The 27,172-nt window shown below is 42.2% G+C and overlaps 1 protein-coding gene across 6 annotated transcripts in view; it reads right to left on the reverse strand.

The window, feature by feature from the left end:
* ankrd28 (ankyrin repeat domain 28) overlaps positions 1-27,172 on the reverse strand; it is a 210,697-nt gene that overhangs the window by 138,625 nt on the left and 44,900 nt on the right. For 5 of the 6 annotated variants that reach the window (XM_033050798.1, XM_033050785.1, XM_033050777.1 and 2 more), the window contains one exon: positions 27,026-27,109. In XM_033050798.1, coding sequence (XP_032906689.1) covers positions 27,026-27,109 — 84 coding nt within the window. Of the gene's footprint in view, positions 1-5,928; positions 5,933-27,025; positions 27,110-27,172 lie in introns of those variants that run through there. The other variant, XM_033050815.1, reaches the window with a different exon arrangement.

Here is a 27,172-nt window from a genome sequence, read left to right on the forward strand (position 1 = left end):
GTCATAACACCTTTCATAGAACCAGTAGACACGAGTCCCGATTCCATGAGGCCATCCTGAAGTCCGGATCCTTCCATTTTCTTTCCAAGCATTTTGAAGTATGCACAAATGACATGAAATGTGCCAATCAACACAACGTGATTCTTGTACTTTGCAGGATGACTCCACATGAGAGGATATGCCTTCATGCAGACACCCAAGTTGAATGTTGTAATTACATATTCTTGGCCAACCTCATGACTTGCTTCTTCAGAAGCTCGTAAACACTCATGAACTGTACTAAATTCTGTGATGGGATGATTGATCGCAGGATAGTAGTCAATTGTAGTCACATTTGAAGGCACCTCACCTGTTGCTGAGACAAATCCATTCCAAGCTGGAAGCTCTTGACCTTTCTCACTACTCGCTTTCCGGGAAAGAATCCATGCCAGATCTTTTCCTGTACAGTTTGAATGCTTCCTCCCCATCATCATGCTTCCAGTGCTGCACACGAAAATCTGGATTTGCTTTCCGGTTGACAGGATGATGGAAGAGGGCCACAAGAAAGAGGGCAAAGTGTGAAAAAACCCAAATTTGACATAGATAGGGGTAAAAAACATAGTCCAAATTAGTTTTTTTCTTGGGAACATCATTTTTCCGACAGAAGAGATACCAATGAACAAAATGACACCCAAGAAGTAGCATCATGGGGGGGGGGGGGGGGGTGAGTGCATGGTAGGCCCCTCTGGCCTAAGGACTCCAACCAATAGATTTTACATCTTCAAATGGTTTGACACAAAGATTTAAATTCACAAGATGATTTTTCACTCCAGTCAAAGAACAAATTGTCAACTTTTTAAAATTTTATCAACTCAGATATTAAAGTGAAGATGGAGGCAACTGCATCATCTGAAGGAAAATTAGATCTTGGCGGCCGGGCCTTCAATCACCATTGTTCAAACAAATGACTTGGTCATCATCATATTGCAGTCCTGTGATACGGGATGTATATAAATTGACTGACACATTGTCTTTCTGCATTAGGATATGATAACATGAACCAAGCCAAAGCAGCAGAGGTAAATGGGAACTGTTTCATCGTAGTCCTTAAGCAGATGTCACACAGGAGAGGGAGAGAGTAAGGCACAGGTTAGCAAATTGAATTTTAAAAAGAGGGACCCAAGGAATGGCAGAAGTTATCTCCCGGTTGCTCAACACTTTAACTCCCCCTCCCATTGCCACACTGACCTTTCTGGCCTGGGCCTCTTTCATTGTCAGAATGAGGCCCAGTGCAAATTGGAGGAACAGCACCTCATATTTTGCTTGGGTAGCTTACACCCCAGCGGTATGAACATTGAATTTTCTAACTTCAAGTAGCCCTTGCGTTCCCTCTCTCTCCATCTCCTCCCCTTCCCAGTTCTCCTATCAGTCTTACTGTCTCCGACTACATTTTATCTCTCCCACTCCCCTGACATCAGTCTGAAGAAGGGTCTCGACCTGAAACGTCACCCATTCTTCTTTCCAGAGATGCTGCCTGTCCCGTTGTTACTCCAGCATTTTGTGTCTATGTACAACATCAACGATGGTTTAAGATATGTATCAGTGAATCAGGATGTCCACTGCCACAGCTATTTTGAACGCAATTGCACATGCTAGATTCAGTGGCTACTGCATTTTAAGCGATGCAAGCACGTCAGTTACTGAAGAGGAAAACATTGTATTTGCTACCTCCAAATTGCCCTGCCATACAAACTCAATCCAAAGCAATGTTAAACTCTTGATAACTTGGTCTTATGCAGTGATTGATATTTCTATTTCTTGAGAGTATATTCAATTCTCTCTGCAATCTGAGATCATAAAAAGTCTGTTATCTCAGCTAAGTTTCAGAATCCTGGGCCTGATGGTCTGCATCCCAGGGTACTTAAGGAAGTGGCTCTAGAAATCGTGGATGCAATGGTGATAATTTTCCAATGTTCTATAGACTCAGGTTCAGTTCCTGTGGATTGGAGGGTAGCTAATGTTATCCCACTTTTTAAGAAAGGCCGGAGAGAGAAAACAGGGAATTATAGACCAGTTAGCTTGACATCAGTGGTGGGGAAGATGCTGGAGTCAATTATAAAAGATGATAGCCGAACATTTGGATAGCAGTAACAGGATCAGTCCGAGTCAGCATGGATGTACGAAGGGGAAATCATGCTTGACTAATCTTCTGGAATCTTTTGAAGATATAACTAGAAAAATGGACAAGGGAGAGCCAGTGGATATAGTGTACCAGGACTTTCAGAAAGCATTTGATAAGGTCCCACATAGGAGATTAGTGGGCAAAATTAGGGGACATGGTATTGGGGGTAGAGTGCTGACATGGATGAGAAGTGATTAGCAGACAGGAAACAAAGAGTAGGGATTAACGGGTCCCTTTCAGAATGGCAGGCAGTGACTAGTGGGGTACCGCAAGGCTCGGTGCTGGGACCGCAGCTATTTACAATATACATCAATGATTTGGATGAAGGGATTCAAAGTAACATTAGCAAATTTGCAGATGACACAAAGCTGGGGGGCAGTGTGAACTGTGAGGAGGATGCTATGAGAATGCAGGGTGACTTGGACAGGTTGGCGGAGATGCGTGGCAGATGATGTTTAATGCAGATAAATGTGAGGTTATCCACTTTGGTAGCAAAATCAGGAAAGCAGATTACTATCTAAATAGCGTCAAGTTGGGAAAAGGGGAAGTACAATGGGATCTGGGGGGTCCTTGTTCATCAATCTATGAAACTAAGCATGCAGGTACAGCAGGCAGTGAAGAAAGTGAATGGCATGTTGGCCTTTATAACAAGAGGAATCGAATATAGGAGCAAAGAGGTCCTTCTGCAGTTGTACAGAGCCCTAGTGAGACCACACCTGGAGTATTGTGTGCAGTTTTGGTCCCCTAATTTGAGGAAGGACATTCTTGCTTTTGAGGGAATGCAGCGTAGGTTTACAAGGTTAATTCCCGGGATGGCGAGACTGTCTTATGCTGAGAGAATGGAGCAGCTGGGCTTGTACACTCTGGAGTTTAGAAGGATGAGAGGATATCTAATTGAAACAAATAAGATTGTTAAGGGTTTGGACACGCTAGAGGCAGGAAACATGTTCCCGATGTTGGGGGAGTCCAGAACCAGGGGTCACAGTTTAAGAATAAGGAGTAAGCCATTTAGGACGGAGACGAGGAAACACTTTTTCTCACATAGTGGTGAGTCTGTGGAATTATCTGCCTCAGAGGGCGGTGGAGGCAGATTCTCTGGATGCTTTCAAGAGAGACCTAGATAGGGCTTGTAAAAATAGCGGAGTCAGGGGATATGGGGAGAAGGCAGGAACGGGGTACTGATTGGGGATGATCAGCCATGATCGCATTGAATGGCGGTGCTGGCCCGAAGGGCCGAATGGCCTACTCCTGCATCTATTGTCTATTGTCTATTTATTTGATCCCTATCTTTGCAATATCCTTAATTAACTATTTTCCTTCTGAGATCCAAATAATGTAAACTATTTATTTAAAATCTGATTCTTAATAACGTAAACATTTTCATGACTTTAAAACCCAAGCTTGGTGTCATCTGATCTCTAGTCATTGAGCTGTACAGCACAGAACAGGTGCTTCATCCTACCTTGCCCATGCCAACCAAGTTGGTGTTCTGGGCTAATCCCATTTGCCTGCACTTGGTCTGTAACCCTCTAAACCCCTCCTACCTATATATGTATCCAAATATATTTTCGTAATAGTATCTGGTTCCATATCTTCCTCTGGTAGCTCCTTCCAGATACCAACTACCCTCTGACTGAAAAAGTTGAAAGACTGATTGAAAGAAACCTTATGGAAATATGTCTTTCAGCCAACTGAATCCATGCCAACCATCAATCACCTATTCAAATTTGTTCCACGTTATCCCACTTTTGCATCCACTTGCTACATAAAAGCCAATTAACCTACAAACAAAGAACTGCAGATGCTCGTTTATACCAAAGATGCTGGAGTAACTCAGCGGATCAAGCAGCATCTCTGTAGAAAAATCTAGTGACAGGTGACATTTCACCTGTCAGGTGTCTCCTAGATAGGTGACGTTTTGGGTCGGGGCCTTTCTTCAAACAAATTGATTTGATTTGATTTGATTTGATTTGTTTATTTGTTCCGAACAAGTAAAGACATAAATAGGAATAAATAACAACAACAAAATCGAAATAGTCAAACAATTGGACATTCCAGGCAATATTTGCAAAGCAATGAAAAGCATAAAGCAAAATTTAAATGTCCAACACTTTTTCTTTACAAGCTCGAAAAGGAGTGAGAAGAATAACTTATTTAATCTCACCCCTTCTCCCTAAACCCTTCTTCCATATTTAATAATTAATTAATTGATCATAATAATACCCCAGACAATTTTTAGAGATGCATACAGACATATATATACATACAACTGATATACACATACAAGTAATATGTATGAAGTAACCAAAAAACATAAATAAATAATAAATAAAATAATAAACAAACACCAACCCCTGTTTGTCAACCATCCCCTTCATCCCTGTACCTTGTGAATGTATGTCATTTTGAACTGGTTCATGTTTGGACATTGCTTTAACTCCACATTCAAACTGTTCCAAAATCCTACTCCACAGACCGAAATACAAAAAGTTTTTCTGGTCGTGCGGACTCTTTGTACCTTAAAATTAAATGTTCTTCTCCCCATATCCCCTGACTCCGCTATTTTTACAAGCCCCCCACTCGCTCATTGAATAATTTTTGTATATTTCCAGGTAAGTTTTTATTTTTGGCCCTAAACATTATCTGTGCTGTTTTAAATGCAACCAAATCTTCTACTTTTAATAATTTTGACTGTAAGAATAATGGATTAGTGTGACCCAGATACCAGACATTGTGAATAATATGTATTGCTCTTTTTTGCAGAATAGTTAATGAATGTAGCGAACCTTTATAGTTATTGCCCCAGACTTCTGCACAGTAATTTAAATAGGGTAAGATCAGTGAACAGTAGAGAATGCGGAGTGATTTGTGATCCAGAACCTGCTTAACTTTGTGTAATACAGAAATGCTTTTTGACAGTTTGGATTGTACATGTTTAATGTGTGATTTCCAGCTGATTCTATCATCCATTATAGAAACATAGAAATTAGGTGCAGGAGTAGGCCATTCGGCCCTTCGAGCCTGCACCGCCATTCAATATGATCATGGCTGATCATCCAACTCAGTATCCCGTACCTGCCTTCTCTCCATACCCTCTGATCCCCTTAGCCACAAGGGCCACATCTAACTCCCTCTTAAATATAGCCAATGAACTGGCCTAGACTACCCTCTGTGGCAGAGAGTTCCAGAGATTCACCACTCTGTGTGAAAAAAGTTCTTCTCATCTCGGTTTTAAAGGATTTCCCCCTTATCCTTAAGCTGTGACCCCTTGTCCTGGACTTCCCCAACATCGGGAGCAATCTTCCTGCATCTAGCCTGTCCAACCCCTTAAGAATTTTGTAAGTTTCTATAAGATCCCCTCTCAATCTCCTAAATTCTAGAGAGTATAAACCAAGTCTATCCAGTCTTTCTTCATAAGACAGTCCTGACATCCCAGGAATCAGTCTGGTGAACCTTCTCTGCACTCCCTCTATGGCAATAATGTCCTTCCTCAGATTTGGAGACCAAAACTGTACGCAATACTCCAGGTGTGGTCTCACCAAGACCCTGTACAACTGCAGTAGAACCTCCCTACTCCTATACTCAAATCATTTTGCTACGAAAGCTAACATACCATTCGCTTTCTTCACTGCCTGCTGCACCTGCATGCCTACTTTCAATGACTGGTGTACCATGACACCCAGGTCTCGCTGCATCTCCCCTTTTCCTAGTCGGCCACCATTTAGATAATAGTCTGCTTTCCTGTTTTTGCCACCAAAATGGATAACCTCACATTTATCCACATTATACTGCATCTGCCAAACATTTGCCCACTCACCCAGCCTATCCAAGTCACCTTGCAGTCTCCTAGCATCCTCCTCACAGCTAACACTGCCCCCCAGCTTAGTGTCATCCGCAAACTTGGAGATATTGCCTTCAATTCCCTCATCCAGATCATTAATATATATTGTAAATAGCTGGGGTCCCAGCACTGAGCCTTGCGGTACCCCACTAGTCACTGCCTGCCATTGTGAAAAGGACCCGTTTACTCCTACTCTTTGCTTCCTGTTTGCCAGTCAGTTCTCTATCCACATCAATACTGAACCCCCAATGCCGTGTGCTTTAAGTTTGTATACTAATCTCTTATGTGGGACCTTGTCGAAAGCCTTCTGGAAGTCCAGATACACCACATCCACTGGTTCTCCCCTATCCACGCTATTAGTTACATCCTCGAAAAATTCTATAAGATTCGTCAGACATGATTTACCTTTTGTAAATCCATGCTGACTTTGTCCAATGATTTCACCACTTTCCAAATGTGCTGCTATCCCATCTTTAATAACTGACTCTAGCAGTTTCCCCACTACCGATGTTAGACTAACTGATCTGTAATTCACCGTTTTCTCTCTCCCTCCCTTCTTAAAAAGTGGGGTTACGTTTGCTACCCGCCAATCGTCAGGAACTACTCCAGAATCTAAAGAGTTTTTAAAGATTATTACTAATGCATCCACTATTTCTGGAGCTACTTCCTTAAGTACTCTGGGATGCAGCCTATCTGGCCCTGGGGATTTATCGGCCTTTAATCCATTCAATTTACCCAACACCACTTCCCGGCTAACCTGGATTTCACTCAATTCCTCCAACTCCTTTGACCCGCGGTCCCCTGCTATTTCCGGCAGATTATTTATGTCTTCCTTAGTGAAGACGGAACCAAAGTAGTTATTCAATTGGTCCGCCATATCCTTGTTCCCCATGATCAACTCACCTGTTTCTTATTGCAAGGGACCTACATTTGTTTTAACTAATCTCTTCCTTTTCACATATCTATAAAAACCTTTGCAGTCAGTTTTTATGTTCCCTGCCAGTTTTCTTTCATAATCTATTTTTCCTTTCCTAATTAAGCCCTTTGTCCTCCTCTGCTGGTCTCTGAATTTCTCCCAGTCCTCCGGTATGCTGCTTTTTCTGGCTAATTTGTACGCATCATCCTTCGCTTTGATACTATCCCTGATTTCCCTTGTTATCCACGGATGTACTACCTTCCCTGATTTATTCTTTTGCCAAACTGGGATGAACAATTTTTGTAGTTCATCCATGCAGTCTTTAAATGTCTTCCATTGCATATCCACCGTCAACCCTTTTAGAATTAATTGCCGGTCAATCTTGGCCAATTCACGTCTCATACCCTCAAAGTTACCTTTCTTTAAGTTCAGAACCATTGTTTCTGAATTAACAATGTCACTCTCCATCCTAATGAAGAACTCAACCATATTATGGTCACTCTTGCCCAAGGGGGCACGTACAACAAGACTGCTAACTAACCCTTCCTCATTACTCAATACCCAGTCTAAAATAGCCTGCTCTCTCGTTGGTTCCTCTACATGTTGATTTAGATAACTATCCCGCATACATTCCAAGAAATCCTCTTCCTCAGCACCCCTGCCAATTTGATTCACCCAATCTATATGTAGATTGAAGTCACCCATTATAACTGTTTTGCCTTTGTCGCACGCATTTCTAATTTCCTGTTTGATACCATCTCCAACTTCACTACTACTGTTAGGTGGCCTGTACACAACACCCACCAGCGTTTTCTGCCCCTTAGTGTTTCGCAGCTCTACCCATACCGATTCCACATCCTCCAAACTAATGTCCTTCCTTTCCATTGCGTTAATCTCCTCTCTAATCAGCAACACTACCCCACCTCCTTTTCCTTTCTCTCTATCCCTCCTGAATATTGAATATCCCTGGATGTTCAGCTCCCAGCCTTGGTCACCCTGGAGCCATGTCTCCGTGATCCCAACTGTATCATAGTCATTAATAGCTATCTGCACGTTCAACTCATCCACCTTATTACGAATGCTCCTTGCATTGAGACACAACGCCTTCAGGCTTGTTTTTACAACACTCTAACCCCTTATACAATTATGTTGAAAAGTGGCCCTTTTTGATTTTTGCCCTGGTTTTGTCTGCCTGCCACTTTTACTTTTCACCTTGTTACCTATTGCTTCTACCCTCATTTTACACCCCTCTGTCTCTACGCTCATACATTTAAGAAACCCTTTCCCTTTTAATGATATTTTGTTCCTGTCAAACCATGTTTTCAGTTTTCCCATTTCTTTTGTTATTTTGTCCAGTAGTTGTTTTAAATTCTCCCCAGAACAAAAAATATTTGTGTCTTCTGCAAACAAGACCAGCCTCAAGGCATTGGACACATTACAAATGTCATTTATATACATGATGAATAGTTTTGGACCCAACACTGACCCCTGGGGGACACCACAAGCAATGTCCAAACATGTAGAACTGTAGCTGCCCAGCTTCACAAACTGTTGCCTGTTACTTAAATAGCTTTTTATCCAATCCAGTACTAGACCTCTGATGCCATACCTTTCTAATTTGTTTAATAAAATATCATGATTGATCGTATCAAATGCTTTCTTTATATCAATAAATATCCCAGCTGCATATAGTTTATTGTCAATAGCGTTTGTGATATCTTCAATTGATTCTATTATTGCAAGTGATGTTGATCTGTTTGATCTGAATCCATATTGACTTTCAGTGATTAGTTTATGCTTTTCTACAAATATGTCTAGTCTATTGTTGAACATTTTTTCTAGTATTTTGGAGAATTGAGGGAGTAAAGAAACAGGTCTGTAGTTTGTGAAATGATGCTTGTTCCCAGTTTTGTATATTGGTATGACTTTTGCTATTTTCATTTTGATTGGAAAAGTACCGGTTTGGAACGATAAATTACAGATGAATGTTAGATTGCATCATGATGTCCCAACATTTGTACGTGTTACCATTCCCATTGAAGGCAAATGTGCCAAATGCCTTCTTCACTACATTGTCCACTGGAATTTCAACTTTGTAGGAACCATGCCCCTGCATTCTCAGATATATCTGTCCTGTAATACTCTCAAGGCTCTACCATTTAACGTGTAGGTCTTGATTTACGATACGATACGATCTAGGTCTTACCCTGATTTGACATACCAAAATGCAACACCTCATCCTTGTCAGTGTTAAATTACATTTGCCATTCCTTGGCCCACCAAATAATCGAGCTCCAGTTGTAAACATAATATCCTTCTTAAGGACCTGTCCCACTAACACGACTTTTCAGTGACTGTCTTCGACCTTCAAGCTCAAGAGCACTCGTCTGAAAAACCTCGAGCTGAATCGACCGACAGTGATGAAACTGCGAGCTGGATCGATCGTCTGCGCACACATAGACACACACACCGCAAAGGCGGGGGCCAGGGAAATCGGGGGAGCCATGTCTGAAATTCACACCCGCGATGAACATATGGTAAAAGGCGGCTGGCACAGTAACAGTAAGTCCTTTAGAGAGCACGGAGGGGGGGAAGAGAAGGGGAGAGAAGGGGGAGAAGGAGTGGAGACACTTTTAAGAAGCCAGACAACTTTTAATAAAGTTTAGCGGGCATTTAACATTACCGGTCGGTTTACTTACCTGTTTTTTCTCAACGAGCTTTACCTTCGACTACCTTCGATTAGCTTTGATTGCTTTCGATTAGCTACAAAAGCATTACGACCTACTATGACCTACCTCGACTAAACCTACCAGTAAAAAATATATAGATTTTTTCCATGATGACCTTTTTTTACTCGCGGGCATTTTTCAGCATGTTGAAAAAAACGCCGCAACCTAGTTGAGGCCTCGAGTACGCGGGGACTACATTCGAGCATGACGGAGAGTTACAAAGACCTCCTCGGACTTCGTGTCGACCATGCTGCGAGTACGAGTCAAGGGCAAACTCTTCTAAACTCGCGAATTAGGTCGCGCAGTGGGACGAGCCCTTTATTGTACCATCAATTTTGGTGTTGTCTGCAAGTGTGGTAACAATGTTAACTATGTTGTCATCCAGGTAATTAACTAATATAACAAATAACAGTGGTCCCAGCACAGACTCTTGCAGCAATCTACTGGTCACAGGCTTCCTATCAGAAAAATAATCCTTGACAACTATGTTTCACTTCTTTCCTCCAAGCCAAATTTGAATCCAATCTGTAAGCTCACACTGGATTCCATGCTCCCTTGCCTTCCACACTACCCTTCCCTGTAGGACATTACTGATGTCATTTAGATAAGGTCCATTGCCTTGACCTCATTAACCCTCTTGGTGACCCTTTCAAAAAACTCTATTAGGGATGTGAATAAATTTACCAAAGTCATGGTGACTAACTTTAATCAGTCCATGCCTATTCAAATGCTGATGGATTCTGTCCCTCGGAATCTCCTCCAACAACTTTCCCACCACCTGATGTCAAGCTGATTGGCCTACACTCTAGTCTTCCGGGACATTACCTGATGCTGAAAAGGATGCAAATATCTCTCCAAGGGCCTCCACAACTTCCTTCCTAGCTTCCCACAAGAAGCAGGCCTTAGGGATTATCCATCATATCTCCTCTGGTAATTTGTGTATGATCCAAGACATCACAACTCTGACACCTCAATTCTTTCACTTCCAATATTATCTTCTCGGTCAAACCAGATAAAAATTATTCATTTATTATCTTCCCCCATCTGTCATGGCTCTACAAAGACATGCAGATATTTAAGGGGACCCCTTCTTTCCATAACCACTCTTTCATTATTAATGCGCCTGTAGAATCTCTTAGGATTTTCTTTTCCGTGCCCACAAAATCCATTTTATGTTCTTTTTGTCCTTCTAAATGACTTCTAAAGCTCGTAGGGATGTGCTTGATCCCGACTGCCTAATCTGATGTATGCCTCCTTTTTCATTGCTTCAACTACTTTACAAGCTCCAAAATAAATATAAAATTGTCTAGCTCTTGCAACACAAGTTGAGACTGCTTTAAAATGTTTAATGTTCGGTAACATGATTTAAGCAAAGTGCCTAAGAAGTTTGAATTTAGTGATAAAAAAAATCAAAATTGAAAATTTTTTAATTCAATTTTTGAAGAGCAAAATATGCAAATATTATTACATTTTTTCCCACTTACATTCCTCAATATATCAATGCCATTCTCTTGCTAGCTCAATGCACAACTATCAAAATTATTTTAGATTACCAATTGTTTGTAAAAGTACCTTTCAAAATCCTGGTGTACGAGATTGCAAAAATCAAATAGCTGCAAAAATAAAATTTACGAACTTCAAGTCAAGTCAAGTACTTCTTGCAATAACAAAAAAGTTATTAGTTCATAAGAGATAATAAGCGAGTTCTGTATTACAACTGTGTATGCCCAAGTTATGGGTCATTCGGGATAAACATTCTCGCCAGCTGAGTGACTGTGTGTGTATGGACCTGCGTATTCATTTTAATACAGTTTAATAACGACCCATTAAAATCCGCCCTTCTGCCACTCGGCAACCTGGGCTGCTCTGATCTGACAGCCGTCTCGCTAGCTCGCTACGTGTCCGATCATAACGCAGAACCTTCACGAAACCTTTGGACTTCAGGTAACATCTGCACAAAGAGCCTCTGCTAACAAGGCGCTGGCAAACTGTGCCAGTCAACGTGCACTGGGCGAGATTACTGGGGGAAACGCACCGCAACCACCGCAAACTTGGAGCAGCACTCAAACTTGGAAGTCCACTAAATCTATCCAATACTAAAGGGCAGACATTTCGCAGTTAAATGTCTTATATCGGATTGGCAGCTCCATCACAGGGCCAACCCTGTACTCGGTTTTCCTCTGAGATAAATCTTTGCCTTAACGGTACATTCACACCACCTGTAGGTAACGCATCAGCCCACATCACACTGATATAGTCGCTGCCTGCCTCAGATTAAATATATTTTTAAACATAAATTATGAATAAAGATAAGAAAATGTTTCAAACACAAGTAATATTTTCTTATTTCAGTAGCAAACACATTAAGGATTAAATTAAAATAATAAATTCTTTAACTTTTTGAATATCTTTTTTTACACATTTTTTACACAGAGAGTGGTGAATCTGTGGAATTCTCTGCCACAGAAGGTGGTTGAGGGCAGTTCATTGGCTATATTTAAGAGGGAGTTAGATGTGGCCCTTGTGGCTAAAGGGATCAGGGGGTATGGAGAGAAGGCAGGTACAGGATACTGAGTTGGATGATCAGCCATGATCACATTGAATGGCGGTGCAGGCTCGAAGGGCCGAATGGCCTACTCCTGCACCTATTTTCTATGTCTATCTCATAATTGCAGACTAATGAACTGAACTGGAACTGGGACTGTGTAAGTGTGTGAAGCAGAACAAGAAAGAAAGAAGGGTTTTGGCCCGAAACGTCGCCTATTTCCTTCGCTCCATAGATGCTGCTGCACCCGCTGAGTTTCCCCAGCAATTTTGTGTACCTTCGATATTCCAGCATCTGCAGTTCCCTTTTGAACAAGAAAGAAAGCTATTGAGTTGACAGAATTCTAGATTAATTCCTTGGTTGAATAGTTAACAATTTATACACAGTTTATACAGCGCTGCGCTCGCTTTTTAAAATCCCGAATGACCTTTGACATACCCCATGATTCCTTGTGTTTATCGAGATACCGAACTTGCTTATTCAACACAATGTGAAAATAAATTGAAAGAACCAACTGGATCAATACATAATTAAATAAAAATGACGGTACAACTAATTAAAACAAGCATTTTGAGGTTTGGAACAAAGCTTTGGATACATTTATTAGGTCATTTGGGGATGATGTTTGAATTTGAGCATCCAATCACAAAAAAAACATTAAATACATACAACATCACTAGGATACTATAATAGGAAGCTGGTGGCGAGGAAAAATGGGACTTCGGGACTCTTTCAATTGGATAATTACAGGGATTTTTAACAGCATTCTTGGAATTTATCGAGTCGAAAATATTACCCATCTTAAACTAGATCGCAGCTTAAACTTTATAAACTGTGATCCAATTTAAGATGGATCACATATTCAAGGAGGGAAATGGTGGTCTACCTATTTTCCTATGTAAATTAATTCAATTTTTTTTAAAAAATCATCTAACACTGGAAATAAGCGTCCTAATTCACAAATTATCTCTTGAACGTGTCTGTAATGTTGTTTGCAGTTTGAAACTGTGTAAGAGTGTGCAGCAAGTAAAAAGGTGAAAATCAATACCACATGAAGATATATTAATGCAAGCATGAACTTTACAGCGTGAGTCAGACTCATAAAATGCCTGGAGAAAATCCAATCGGCACTGATGCTTGCAAAGAATGTCTCCCTCACTGGCATATGGTTTTAGTAGTTTTGCAGTTGAGCTAGCTCATCAGACAAATAAGCAAAAAAGAGACTTCAAAATCATTAGATCTGGTTATCCTCTGCATTTTCGATCCCAATTGGCTTTTGTTAATAATGTTTATTGGAAATGAACTGGAATTTTTTGAAGATGTAACTAGGAAAATGGACAAGGGAGAGCCAGTGGATGTAGTGTACCTGGACTTTCAGAAAGCATTTGATAAGGTCCCACATAGGAGATTAGTGGGCAAAATTAGTGCACATGGTATTGGGGGGAGAGTGCTGACATGGATAGAGAAGTGGTTGGCAGACAGGAAACAAAGAGTAGGGATTAATGGGTCCCTTTCAGAATGGCAGGCAGTGACTAGTGGGGTACCACAAGGCTCGGTGCTGGGACCGCAGCTATTTACAATATACATCAATGATTTGGATGAAGGGATTCAAAGTAACATTAGCAAGTTTGCAGATGACACAAAGCTGGGTGGCAGTGTGAACTGTGAGGAGGATGCTATGAGAATGCAGGGTGACTTGGACAGGTTGGGGGAGTGGGCAGATGCATGGCAGATGAAGTTTAATGCGGATAAATGTGAGGTTATCCACTTTGGTACCAAAAACAGGAAGGCAGATTACTATCTAAATGGCGTCAAGTTGGGAAAAGGGGAAGTACACCTGGATCTGGGGGTCCTTGTTCATCAGTCTATGAAAGTAAGCATGCAGGTACAGCAGGCAGTGAAGAAAGCAAATGGCATGTTGGCCTTTATAACAAGAGGAATCGAATATAGGAGCAAAGAGGTCCTTCTGCAGTTGTACAGAGCACTAGTGAGACCACACCTGGAGTATTGTGTGCAGTTTTGGTCCCCTAATTTGAGGAAGGACATTCTTACTATTGAGGGAGTGCAGCGTAGGTTTACAAGATTAATTCCCGGGATGGCGGGACTGTCATATGCTGAGAGAAAGGAGCAGCTGGGCTTGTACACTCTGGAGTTTAGAAGGATGAGAGGGTATCTCATTGAAACATCTAAGATTGTTAAGGGTTTGGACATTCTAGAGGCAGGAAACATGGTCCCGATGTTGGGGGAGTCCAGAACCAGGGGCCACAGTTTAAGAATAAGGAGTAAGCCATTTAGAACAGAGACGAGGAAACACTTTTTCTCACAGAGAGTGGTGAGTCTGTGGAATTCTCTGCCTCAGAGGGTGGTGGAGGCAGGTTCTCTGGATGCTTTCAAGAGAGAGCTAGATAGGGCTCTTAAAAATAGTGGTCAGGGGATATGGTGAGAAGGCAGGAACAGGGTACTGACTGGGGATGATCAGCCATGATCACATTGAATGGCGGTGCTGGCTTGAAGAGCCGAATGGCCTACTCCTGCACCTATCATCTATTGTCTATTGAAATATGGGGAAAAATAGATATAAAGACTTGAGTCACAAAACCAAACCATTAGATCTAGTTATCAGGGATCGCAGCTTGCATTTCGTATCAACATATTTACAAAATACGAGATTTGAAGCGAAAAACTGCTGTAAATACTTTGAAAATGGCCAAATAAAACTATGCTTATTGTCAAGGCCTCTGCAATATTCGAGCTAATTCTCAGCAAGTAACCATGGATGCCGGTTGGAAAGTTGTTTATTCTTGTGTGGAAGTCCTGGTTTTTGCTCAGGATTTGTTGCCAGATTTAGTCACAAAGTATGAACATGCTGCTGGGCTGTAGGTTACCCAAACGGAACAAGAGTCTTACCAGTTTGCATTTGGCTTCATTATGGAAGTGCAGAAGTTGCAGGACAGACAGATTGGCGTGGGAATGGGTACTTGAGTGGATCCCCAACTAGTTTTCCTTTTCCCATTCTCAAACCCAACCTATCTGATATCACCCTCTCCACTGCCACAGTGAAACCAGACAAACACAGCTCATATTCCGCTTGGTTAGCCTACATGGCACAAATGTTCAATTTTCCAATTTCAGGGAACCCACTTGCTCAGTTTTCCTTTCCCACTCCGACCAATCGTCCCAGGTTTTCTTTCTCTTTGTTCACTTCTTCCACCCCGTCCTTTCCCCACCCCCCTTGTATTCATCTTCCTCCCCCCTCTCCCAGTTCTATCTGCCCATCACCCACATAACTATCTACCTGGGTTTCTTCTCCCTTGGTTCACCTTTCCTATCCCCTCCCCCATCTGGTTCCATCTGTACATCATCCCACATTATCTGGTTCTACCTACTACCCATGAGCCCCTGGTTCTATATTCCCCTTCCTCTCTCCCACCTGTTTATTTATCTTCTTCTTCGCTTACATTTCCATTTATTGCCTACCAGCCTCTCACTTATCCATGCTCTCACTTCCATAAACTGCCAACCCTCTCTCTGCGCTCTCAATTCTGATGCAGGTTCTCGACCCAAAATGTCGATTATCCCTTTGCCTTCACAGCTGCTGCTTGACCTGCTGAGTTCTTCTACCTGTTTATTTTTTTGCTCCCAATCCCAAGGCAGAGAATTCCAGAGATTCGCCATCCTCTGTGTGAGAGACATTTCTACCTATTTCAGTTTTAAATTGACCGTCCCCTGGCAGTTAAGTACCTTTGTTTGAGACTCTCCCAATGGTGAGGACATCCCAATATCTACCCTGTGAAGCCCTGTTCAGATCTTATATTTTTGAATAAGTTCACCCCTCATTCTTCTAAACTCTAAGGAATACAGGCCCATAATATTTTGTCTCTCAGTAGGACAACCCTCTCATTCCAGAAATTAGCCCAGTAAATCACTTCAGTACTGCCTCCGTAGTGTTTTCAACATTAAACCCCATTTGCCAGTCTTTTGCCCACTCATTCAATCTATATCCCCTTACAGAAGCACAGTACCATTATTACATGGCCTTACACTTATTTTAGTATCATTGGTAAATTTGAAAACTTTTTATATCTTTTCTTCCTCTAGGTCATTACTGTAAACAGAGAACAATTGCAACCAAGTACCAATCCCTGTGTTATTCCGTTTGTTACCTCCTTCCAGTCTGAAAAGGACCCATTTATTCCATCTCTGTTTTCAATGAGACAGCCAATTTTCAATGTATGCGAACTCACTCAGATACCGTGGGCTTTCACCTGTTATGTCTTGATGACATTAAATCCTGGATGGCCCTAAACTTTTTTAATTTTAATGAAAAGAAAACAGAAGTGATAGTGTTTGGTCCCAATGGCTCCCGTGAACCTCCCCCTGTTGACTTGGGTCCCTTGGCACTGTATGTGAAGCCAATAGTTTTAAACTTGGGTTTTAAGATGGACAGTGATTTTAAATTAGATCGTCAAATAGGCGCGGTAGTTAAGTCCAGCTTCTTTCATTTAAGGCAGCTGGCAAAGGTGAAGCCCATTCTTGAACGACAGCATTTTGAAACAGTAATCCATGCCTTCATTACGTCTCGGCTGGATTACTGTAACGCACTTTATTTTGGAGTTAGCCAATCGTCCCTTGCACGTCTCCAGTTGGTTCAGAATGCTGCTGCTCGCCTTTTAACTGGAACACGTAAGAGGGAGCACATAACGCCTATTCTGTCCTCCCTCCACTGGCTGCCTGTGTACTTTAGAGTTCATTTTAAGATTATTTTATTTGTTTTTAAATCTTTAAATGGTCTCGCCCCGCCTTACCTCTCTGAGCTGCTTCATCCCTACGCTCCTGCTCGATGCCTCAGGTCAGCTGATCAGCTGCTCCTGGAGGTACCGAGGTCTAAGCGGAAGCTCAGAGGGGATAGAGCCTTCTCTGTTACTGCACCGACATTATGGAACATTCTACCTTTGCACATTAGACAGGCCCCTTCACTGTCCATTTTCAAAACTAGTCTTAAAACCCTTTTCTATTCCTTGGCTTTCGCCCCTGCATGAGACTCTGCTCTTGTTTTAGTGTTTCTATTATTGTTTTTTATTGTTTTTACTGTCTTTTAATGTTTTTATTGTTTTGTTTTATGTTTATGATTAGTCATGTACAGCACTTTGTTGCAACAGTGGTTGTTTTTAAAGTGCTCTATAAATAAAGTTCAGTTCAGTTCAGTTCAATTTATGCAGCAGCCTCCTATGTGATATTTGGTCAAATACCTTCTGGAAATCTAAATATACATCTTCAGAATATCCTTTATTGACTTTTTCTGTTACATTCTCAAAGGATATGAGCAAATTTGTCAAACGCAAATTATCTTTATTCAAACCAGTGGTTTAATTATATTCAGTTTTCCAAAATGATTACTTATTTGCTTTCCAACAGTATTGCCCGCCTTATATGTAAGGGATTTTAGCAATATCTTCCACAGTGAATTGTTCAATGTATCTGCAATTTCTTTGTTTTCTATTATTAATTCACTGGCCTCACTCTCTAGAGGCTATACATTTACCTTAGCTGTCCTCTTCCTATTTAAATGTGAGCTGAGATTTGTATTTTGTCTCTGCAGAACCTGAAGCTACTACATAAAAGTGAAACTGACAAGAGTGCTAACCAACATCTAAAATCCAGAGGAACCAATGGCAAGGGAGAGGCTTTGGCAGCAGATGAGCTGAGGCAGGCAACATTATGAAGCTGGAAGTAGTCTTCTTGATAACAACAGTTATGTGGCATTAACAACCAAGGTTAAAAGCCACTTTTAGCACGCAACAGAAAAATACCTTGGAACACTTCCAGGTCGTCTCAGCCAGGTTCAGACTAGACTCGTAAAACTATGCTTTTCGGATTAGTTTAACAATATCAGCTCCCATGTGAAATATAGTATGTTTCCTTTATTTTTAAAAGGTAGCAATATTATTGGGTTAAATGGGCATGATCATTTTATCAATTATATTATTCAATCACTGCTGGAAAAGGTTGTCAGGTGACCAACTAACCAACTAACATAATTTACACTGGGATAATGGACATTTTAGAACAGCAAAAAGGGACAAACTATTCATTAACTGAATAGCAGAAAAAGCTGGTATGGGAATTTCTTTATAAGAGACACTCAAAAAATTATTTTGCCTTTGTCAACATCTGCCTTTTTCGACATTTCACATTAAAGTCAACCTTCCATAACTTTCTCCTCGCCCAATTGTAGCGGTTGAGATGACAGAAAAACCTCTAAAATTTGAGTGAGATCAAAGACATTTCAACAAGCATGCCACAATTCATATTCCCAGCCAAAAATGATACGAATCTTAATTCATAAATGTACCCGCTGCTCATGAAAAAAGGCCAACATATCTCTTATTCAGCAATGAATTCAATTTCTTGATATCTCAAAGCTCCATTCAAAATAATGGTTGAAATAAATGGCATATTCGCTCCCTCTTGAAATATATTTCCTATGCAAAATTATTTAGCTTATCAGACTAATTCCTGGAAATGGTAAATCAGACAAAATTCTCAGGATCAGTCTTTCTGCTGGTTACCTTTTTATGGTGTAAAGATTTATCAATATGGACACCAAGGTGAAATAAATTTATATTGTAGAAAGACTTGGCTTGAAAAAGATTTCTTCCACATCAGTCCGAAACTCATCTTCAAACTCCGAGATCTAGAACTCAGTACCTACCCCTGCACCTGGATCCTTGACTTCTAGACCTGCACTCTGCAATCAGTAAGGTTAAGCAACAACACCTCCTCTTTGATAATCCTCAACACTGGTAACCCGTAAGGCAGTGTACTCAGCGCCTTACCAGACTCCCTATACACTTATAACTGTGCGGCCAGATACTGCTCCAACTCCATCTACAAGCTAGCAGGTGACACCAAAGTATCAGAACAGATTTCAAACAATGACAAGGCGAGAACAAGAAGTAGATCGAGAACTTAGTAGCACAGTTCTGTCAAGACAACAATCTCTCCCCCAATGTCAGCAAAATGAAGGAGCTCGTCATCAACTTCAGGAAGCCGGGTGGAGTGCGTGCCTTCAACAATATCAGTGGTGCTGAGCAGGAGAGGATAAAATGCTTCAAGTCCCTGAGTATAAACATTACCAAAAACTTGTCCTGGTACAACCACATTAATGCTACGGTCAAGAATGCACACCAACATCTCTACTTTCTCAGAAGGCTGTCGAAAAATGGCACGTCCTCTATCACTCTTATAAACCTTTACAGATGCAACATAGGAAGCATCCTATCTGGATGCATCACATCTTAGTAATGGCAATTGCTCCGCTCTAGACCGCAGGTTTAATCTACAATTCCAGCTCCCTGAGGAAAGCAGCCAACATAATCAAGAACCTATCCCAATCCAATCATACTTTCGTCTCCTCCCTCCCATCAGACAGAAGATACCAAGGGTTTGAATGCCCATACAACAAGACTCAAGAACAACTTTTTTTCTGCTCTTATCAGACTCTTGAACAGTTCTCTCATTCTTTAATTAATTCTTGATCTTGGTTATTTCTTCAACCAACCTCGTTGCGGCATTTTGCTTATAGCTGTATCATTAAATCATTTCCCACTCATTTGGACTACCTTGTACTACCTGGTGTTGTTCTGCCTAGATGGAACACCAAAAATGTTTATCATTGAATCTTGGTACATGTGACAATGATGAACAATAAGCCAGTTCAGTATTCCGAAATACGCAAGGAATCATGGGATTTTTCAAAGGTCATTCAAGAATTAAAAAAGCGAACGGGGTGCCTGGTAGCGGGGGAGAGTGGGGTGTAACAGCGAGAGAATAGATTAGAATAGAATAGAATGCCTTTTATTTTCATTTAAACAGCTTGGTTTGAACGAAATTGCATTTTCTAGTCTTAACATTACAAAAAAAAACAAGACCCACACTTAACACAATTTACACAAACATCCATCACAGTGAATCTCCAACATCTCCTCACTGTGATGGAAGGCAAAAGTCTTATCTCTTCCCCTTGTTCTTCTCCCATGGTCCAGCAGTCCAACTGCAACGTCGAGGCGACTGGGGCTCCCGATGTTAAAGCCCTCGGCGGGCGATGGTAAGTCCCGCGGCCGTTAAGCCGCGCCGGGCGATGTTAGGCCCCGCTCCGAGTCCTTTAACCCCGCGATTCCGGTGGGAGAAGTTGCCGTTGCGTGAGCTCCGAAAAGCGGTCTCCCTCCAGGGACCTGCGAGCTCCCAATGTTCCTGTCCACTGGGCTTGCGGCCGGAGCCTCCGAAGCTCTGAAGCCGGGTCGCAGCCGCGCGCCACCACAGCCCCTCCCGCTCCGAAGTCGGCCAGATGGCAGGTCCGCAGGCTCCGCGCCTGGATCCCTCAGGTTGATTCCGGCCAGAGGCCACCGCCGGCTCCACAATGTTAGGCCCAACGACATCGGAGACCTGACAGGGAAAAAGTCGAGTCCCCGTACAGGGAAGAGATTAACGGTTTCCCCCACCCCCCACATATACACAGCTAAAGAAAATAATAAAAACTAGAACCAAAACGAGATTTGATTTAACGAGACAAAAATTAAAAAAAGACAGATGGACTGCAGTCAAGCCGCTGCCGTTAGGCGTCGCCCCACCACCTGTGAGGAGGAGGAGGTATATGCGAGTGGGAGACAGGGAGAGACGGCGAGAGGTGGAGGAAGAGAGGTTTCAGTTAGACAGCCAACCACTGGTAAGGCCATGGCTCGTTGCTTCTAGGAGAGTCGAGAAAATGTCCTCAATCGAGAGATTGCAACTTCAGAACCCCCTCGTCTCGACCGCGCTGGAGATTTCCGCGGGTGCAAGGAACAAATGACCTTAAGTTTGCGTTGAGTGAACTGAGTGTTCTTACCGTCCTCGTCGTACACCGTGTTTGGATCCCGGGATCGAAGAGTCAGCGCCCGACAGGTGAGCGGCCCACAGTAGCTGGTGCCTCTCCGCTCGCCGCTGGAAGAACTGACACCTCTACTCCCTGGGTCGGGTGCTGCCTCCTGGACCCCGCTGCTCGGCGGCGGTCGACTAGGATTCCAGAGCATCGACGATGCCTCACATCAGCTCCTGATCCCCCGCCGCCTGTCCGGATAATGTGACCGACGTTAGCTGAGCTGCTAGATGGGATCCAACCACTCTCACAAAACGCCGATGCACAAAGAGAACGGTAAAAACACTCAGTTCACTCAACTCAAACTTTAGGTCATTTGCTCCTTGCACCCGTGGAAATCCCCACTCCCATCCAACCGCGTTGCAAAAGTCTAATGTGAAGGAAGTCTGAAGGAGGTTTTTCTATCCAGAGGTCCGCAGACGGAAGTTTCGACCCAGGCCCGCCCGCAGCCAGCGAGGAGGGGAGGCGTCGGCCCCAGCTCGACTCTGCCTGTCCCACCGGTGGGAAGGGCAGGGTTGAGCTGGAGTTGGTGCTTATTTTCCTCGCCGCCTGCGGGTCTGGGCCGTCGCTGCGACAGGCCAGCGCACCCCCCCTCCTCCTCCCCTCCCATCCGGCTTCTTCCGGCCCAGGGCCGCCCCAGACGGAACACTCGGGCAGGGACGGAGACGGCCCAGCGGCAGCTGGATAGGGATAAGACGCAGGTCTGCACCCACGCAGCGGCATGGCCACCACGTGTGTTTAGCCCGAGTGACCTATGACCTGTGCATGCGCAGTCGGAATACCGAACTGGCTTATTACTGATTATCAAAATGACCTAACCCTTATTCCAAAACTGTAATGCTTGGTTCCAGGCTACTCAGCTGATAAAAAACATCCTCCTTGATCCAGCCTGTCAAGCCCTGCAAGCATTTTGTAGCTTCAATAAGATCTATTATCATTCTCTTAAACCTTACAAAATATGGACCTATATACACACCATGTCTTCTCGTGCAGAAAACCTGACATCCTTAGAACCGGTATATTTAATCTTTGCTAGAAGGCAAGGTGAGCGCTTTTTTTAAAGATAAGGAAATCAAAACTGTACACACTATACTCCAGGATCATGACAATGTTTTAATTCTTGTGCACAAATTTTCATCTCGTCTTCCTAATTACTTGTCGTACCTTCATGTTGACCTTCAACTGTATCCAATCTCAAAGGACACCGAGGAGAATCATTTCACATTTTCCACATTATATGGCCTCGGGTATCTTTCTGCCCACTCTACCCAGCTTGTCCATGCCCCTTGAAGATTCTAATCTTTTCCTCCTGCACAATCCCACCTAATTTTTAATTATCTAGGAAATATGACATTTGGTCCCTCGTCTTAATCCTTAATGTAGATTATAAATACCTGGGTCCCAACCCCATGTTACCCCACAGTGTGTCAATATGAGAAAGTCCATTTATTTCTGTCCTTTGCTTTCTGTCTAATAACTAATTCTCAGTCCAGGATATCATCTGCAACGTGCTCAAACCTTGTTGACAAACTGGAGAAACCTTATCAATAGCCAGCTGAAAGTCAAAATACACCACACCTACTACTTTCCCCTTATCTATTATACTGGTCACACCCCCAAACATGATTTCCCTTTCATAAAGATATGCTGACTTTGCTCAGCCCTTGTAAATTGTAATTAGATCCATCATTGTGCATTCCAGCATTTTCCCTACTAATGATATGCACGACCGTAGTTCTGATAAAAAATCTTCAACATGAAGCATTCGCTAAATTTTACGCTGAGCTATACGCTTCCGATTGTCCTCCCACTGCAGACGCCATGTTCCGTAGTATGACGTTTCCCCGAATTGACGATGAAGCCACGAGAGTCTTGGGTGGTCCCATAACTGTCACTGAGGTCCAAGCAGCCATCACATCGCTGCAAAGCGGAAAGTCGCCCGGCCCTGACGGCTTCACTGTAGAATATTACAAAGCTTTCTCGGCTCTCCTCGCACCAGTCCTGAGAGATATGTACAATGAGGCTTTTTTACATCGTCGCCTACCGCCCACCTTATCGTTGGCTACTATCTCCCTAATTCTTAAAAAGGAGAAAGATCCTCTGCTTTGTAGTAGCTATAGACCAATTTCACTCTTGAATGTGGACCTCAAAATCCTCTCTAAAGTTCTTGCGCTCCGTCTTCAACAAGTGATGCCCTTTATTATCTCATTAGATCAAACAGGGTTTATGCCAGGCCGACAGTCCTCCCACAATACTAGGCGTCTCCTTAACATCATCCATTCACCAAGTAGTGAGACCCCGGAGATAGTGGTCTCCCTCGACGCCGATAAAGCTTTCGACAGGGTCGAGTGGAAGTACCTATACGAGGCGATGGACAGGTTTGGCCTCGGCAATAGTTTCATTTATTGGGTCAGTCTATTATACTCGTCCCCGGTGGCCTCAGTACAAACAAACGACACACTGTCGCCCCACTTCCCCCTTCGGAGAGGTACCAGGCAGGGTTGCCCGTTATCACCACTTCTGTTTGCTGTCGCGATAGAACCCTTGGCGGTTTGGTTACGCTCAGAGAAGGGCTTTAAAGGTATCACACGGTTTGACACAATTCATAAAGTCTCATTGTATGCGGATGACCTGCTCCTGTACATCTCGAATCCAGTCAGCTCTCTCCCTGTGATTATGAATATTTTAGAACGGTTTGGGGTGTACTCTGGTTATAAACTTAACTACCAAAAAAGTGAACTATTACCGATTAACTCATCGGCTAAGCAGCTCCCTCGCTCTTTAACCTCATTCAAATGGGCGGAGGACGGATTTCGCTACCTCTGCGTTTTTATCACAATACCTATATTTGATATGTTCCGCACAAACTTCCTGCCTCTGGTTGAGAAAGCTGCAAGAGACTTTGACCGCTGGTCAGTCTTACCGTTATCCCTCGCGGCCCGGATAAATCTGGTCAAGATGGTCGTCCTACCCAAATGTACCCTTTCCAGCATGTTCTTATATTTATCACTAAATCTTTTTTTGATAACTTAGAAAGGAGAATATCTAAATTTTTATGGGGTAGCAAACCGGCCAGAATTCGAAAGACGCTACTACAGTCTCCTAAGAGTGACGGCGGTTTGGCACTTCCTGACTTTAGGCGATACTACTGGGCTGCTAACTTGCAAAAAATCCTAGTACTGGATGAATGATGATTGCGACCACCTACCGACCTGGGTACACATGGAAAAGGCGAGTTCACATCTCCCGTTGCGGTCTGTCCTATGCTCTCAACTCCCCCTTTCTATAACATCTGCGGATGCAGGCCCAATTGCGTCCCTCTCGCTCAAGATATGGAGTCAATTTAATAAAAACTTCGGTTTACAAGGCCCTTCCATCTTGACCCCACTGCTTAAAAATCACATCTTTAAACCTTCAAGTACAGACTCCGCATTCAAAACCTGGCATAGTAATGGCATCAGTAGTATCAAAAACCTATACAAGGATGGCATTTTTTCGACTTTTGCGGAGCTTTCGTACAACTATAGCCTCCCAAACTCCCACCTTTTTCGTTTTTTCCAGATTAGGAATTTTGTGAAGAAGATATTCCCCCATTTCCCAAATCGTCCCCCAGAAACCCTGACCGATTCCATCCTAGCTCTAGATCCCAACCGGAAGAAATGTATCTCTTTTTTGTACAACTTGTTAGGGTCGGTTATATTGAAACCTTATACCTCATTAAAAGCTGCGTGGGAGGGCGAGCTGAATACGAAACTAACAGACCAGCAATGGGACTCTGCCTTGGATTTGATCCATTCTTTCTCCATATGTGCCCGTCATGGCCTAATCCAATGCAAAGTCCTTCACAAAGTCCACTACACAAACGCAAGATTATCTAGAATATACCCCGCTGTTAAAGACACCTGCAACAGATGCAATCAATCCCCTGCCAACCATAGTCATATGTTTTGGTCTTGCCCTAAGCTAGCAACCTTTTGGAGGAGTGCTTTTGACGTGCTAAGCAGAGCCTATGGCCAGACTATTCCTCCAAACCCACTGTCAGCTATTTTTGGTATTCCCCCCAACACCAACCTCTCTGTTGCGTTGAAGCGGGTCCTGGCTTTTACAACCCTATTAGCCCGGAGATTGATTTTGCTTAACTGGAGACTTACCTGTCCCCCGACACACGCCCGCTGGATCAAGGAGGTGCTCTACAACTTAAAGCTTGAAAAACTTAGGTTCTCTCTCAAAGGCTCTACCAAGACATTCCTAGATACATGGAACCCTTTCCTGGAACTTGTTAACTCTCTTAACTTGTTTCCGGACTCGGAAGAGGACTGAGTGCCCTCTATCACAGCTCTGTCTTATTGCAGCTGCTATCCCCTCAACCCCTCCCCCCCCCCCCCTCCCCACAAATCTTTATTTATTTATTTATTTACTTTTCTTTATTTGTTTTTTTAATTTATTTATTTTTTTATTTTTAATTTTTTTTTTTTATTATTTTATTTTTTTATCGTATTTGTGTGGATGTGTACGTATGTGAGTGTTGTTTGTCCCCGGGTGGCGAGGGCGGGTAAGGGTAAGGGTTTTGAGGGTCGTTTACATACTGTTGTACAATTATGTCCTGATTATCACTGTCTGTTATCATTGTATGTATGCAAATTGCTGTTAAATTCAAAATTCAAATAAAATGATTTAAACTAAAAAATCTTCAACATAAAATATTAAAATCTGCCTGATCTGCTTAATGTTTCCCACATTTTCTATTTTCAGGTTGCAGTTCCGTTTTCCTCTCCTTTTCTTAATAGTGGGATCAAGTTTGCTACACTTTATTCCAGAATCTAAAACATTTTGCATGGTGATAACCAAAGATTCACCATCTCTACAGCCACCTCTTTCAAAACTCTGGAATGTAGGATCAGGACCGTGGGAATTATTTGGAGTTTAGTTTCATCAATTTTTCTATACAATGCTTTTAAAACAGATCTAACCATATGATCTTAAAGAATAAAAAAAACTGTTCTGAGCACGTACTGTAAAAACTGCATGGATATTAAACATAAAGTGCCGTTACTTGCAATAAAATATACCATTGCCTCAAAACACAAAACATTATTTACAGCCAAGCATGCAAAAATGCCTCTGTCATAACTGTCTTCATGGTTGGGCACATAACGTGGATTAACTACTCAACTTGCAGAATCACTATTTTTTTAGTGAAACATTTTATTTTTAAAAGTTTCCTCATAAACAATACAATGTAGCTAACAGGAACCAAAGAACAATCAACTCCTCTCAAAACAGTCAGCAACATAAAATGAACAAGGTAAATTTGGTTCTCAAATGGTCTTTAAATTCATATATTTCTATATGCATTATATACACAAGATACAAAACAATAAAATCACTTAATGTTACTTCTTTTCGTGATAAAAATCACAGAATCCCGACAGCACCATGGAGATCACTTGAGCCATGAGTCCATATTTTTTTGTTATTTGGCCTATTATATTATATCCTAATTCTTAGGAAATGCAGGAATCCTTTATCAAGTAACAGCAAGGTTCTTGAAAGCAATTCCATGTGACCTAGCATGCAAGTTTTCTTATCTAGCCAGAGTAAGGAGGAACTGAGGGAGAAAGATAAGTGTCTGGCTACATTCTATCAAGATCACAAACTGCTTAAAGAAATCAACAATATTCACCGACAACTTTCCAGATTAGTCCAAAAGAATGTAATGAAAATAGTAAACCGGAAGTGAAAAGTGGTAATTTCAGATGTAAAATACTGTAAGTGCTGAGAAACAATATCTCCGTTAATCAGTAGCAGATGGTCATTGTTTTGCTGATGGACACACAAAATAAATTCTGGGTATAATTAAGACTCAAGTACAAACTAAAAAAAAATCACTAAAATCACTTCAAGAAAACCATCTCTTACCTGCACATTTACATCCTCTTTTTTGAAAATTAGGCTGCGGACTTCATCTGGGTCTCCATTGAAAATAGCTTGAACCAGTGGTGGCTGCAACATTGAAAGACATCTGTCACAATTAGACACATGCAAAAATAACTCGCCATCTGAGTG

The sequence above is a fragment of the Amblyraja radiata genome, chromosome 2 (assembly GCF_010909765.2).
Source record: "Amblyraja radiata isolate CabotCenter1 chromosome 2, sAmbRad1.1.pri, whole genome shotgun sequence".
NCBI lineage: Eukaryota > Metazoa > Chordata > Chondrichthyes > Rajiformes > Rajidae > Amblyraja > Amblyraja radiata.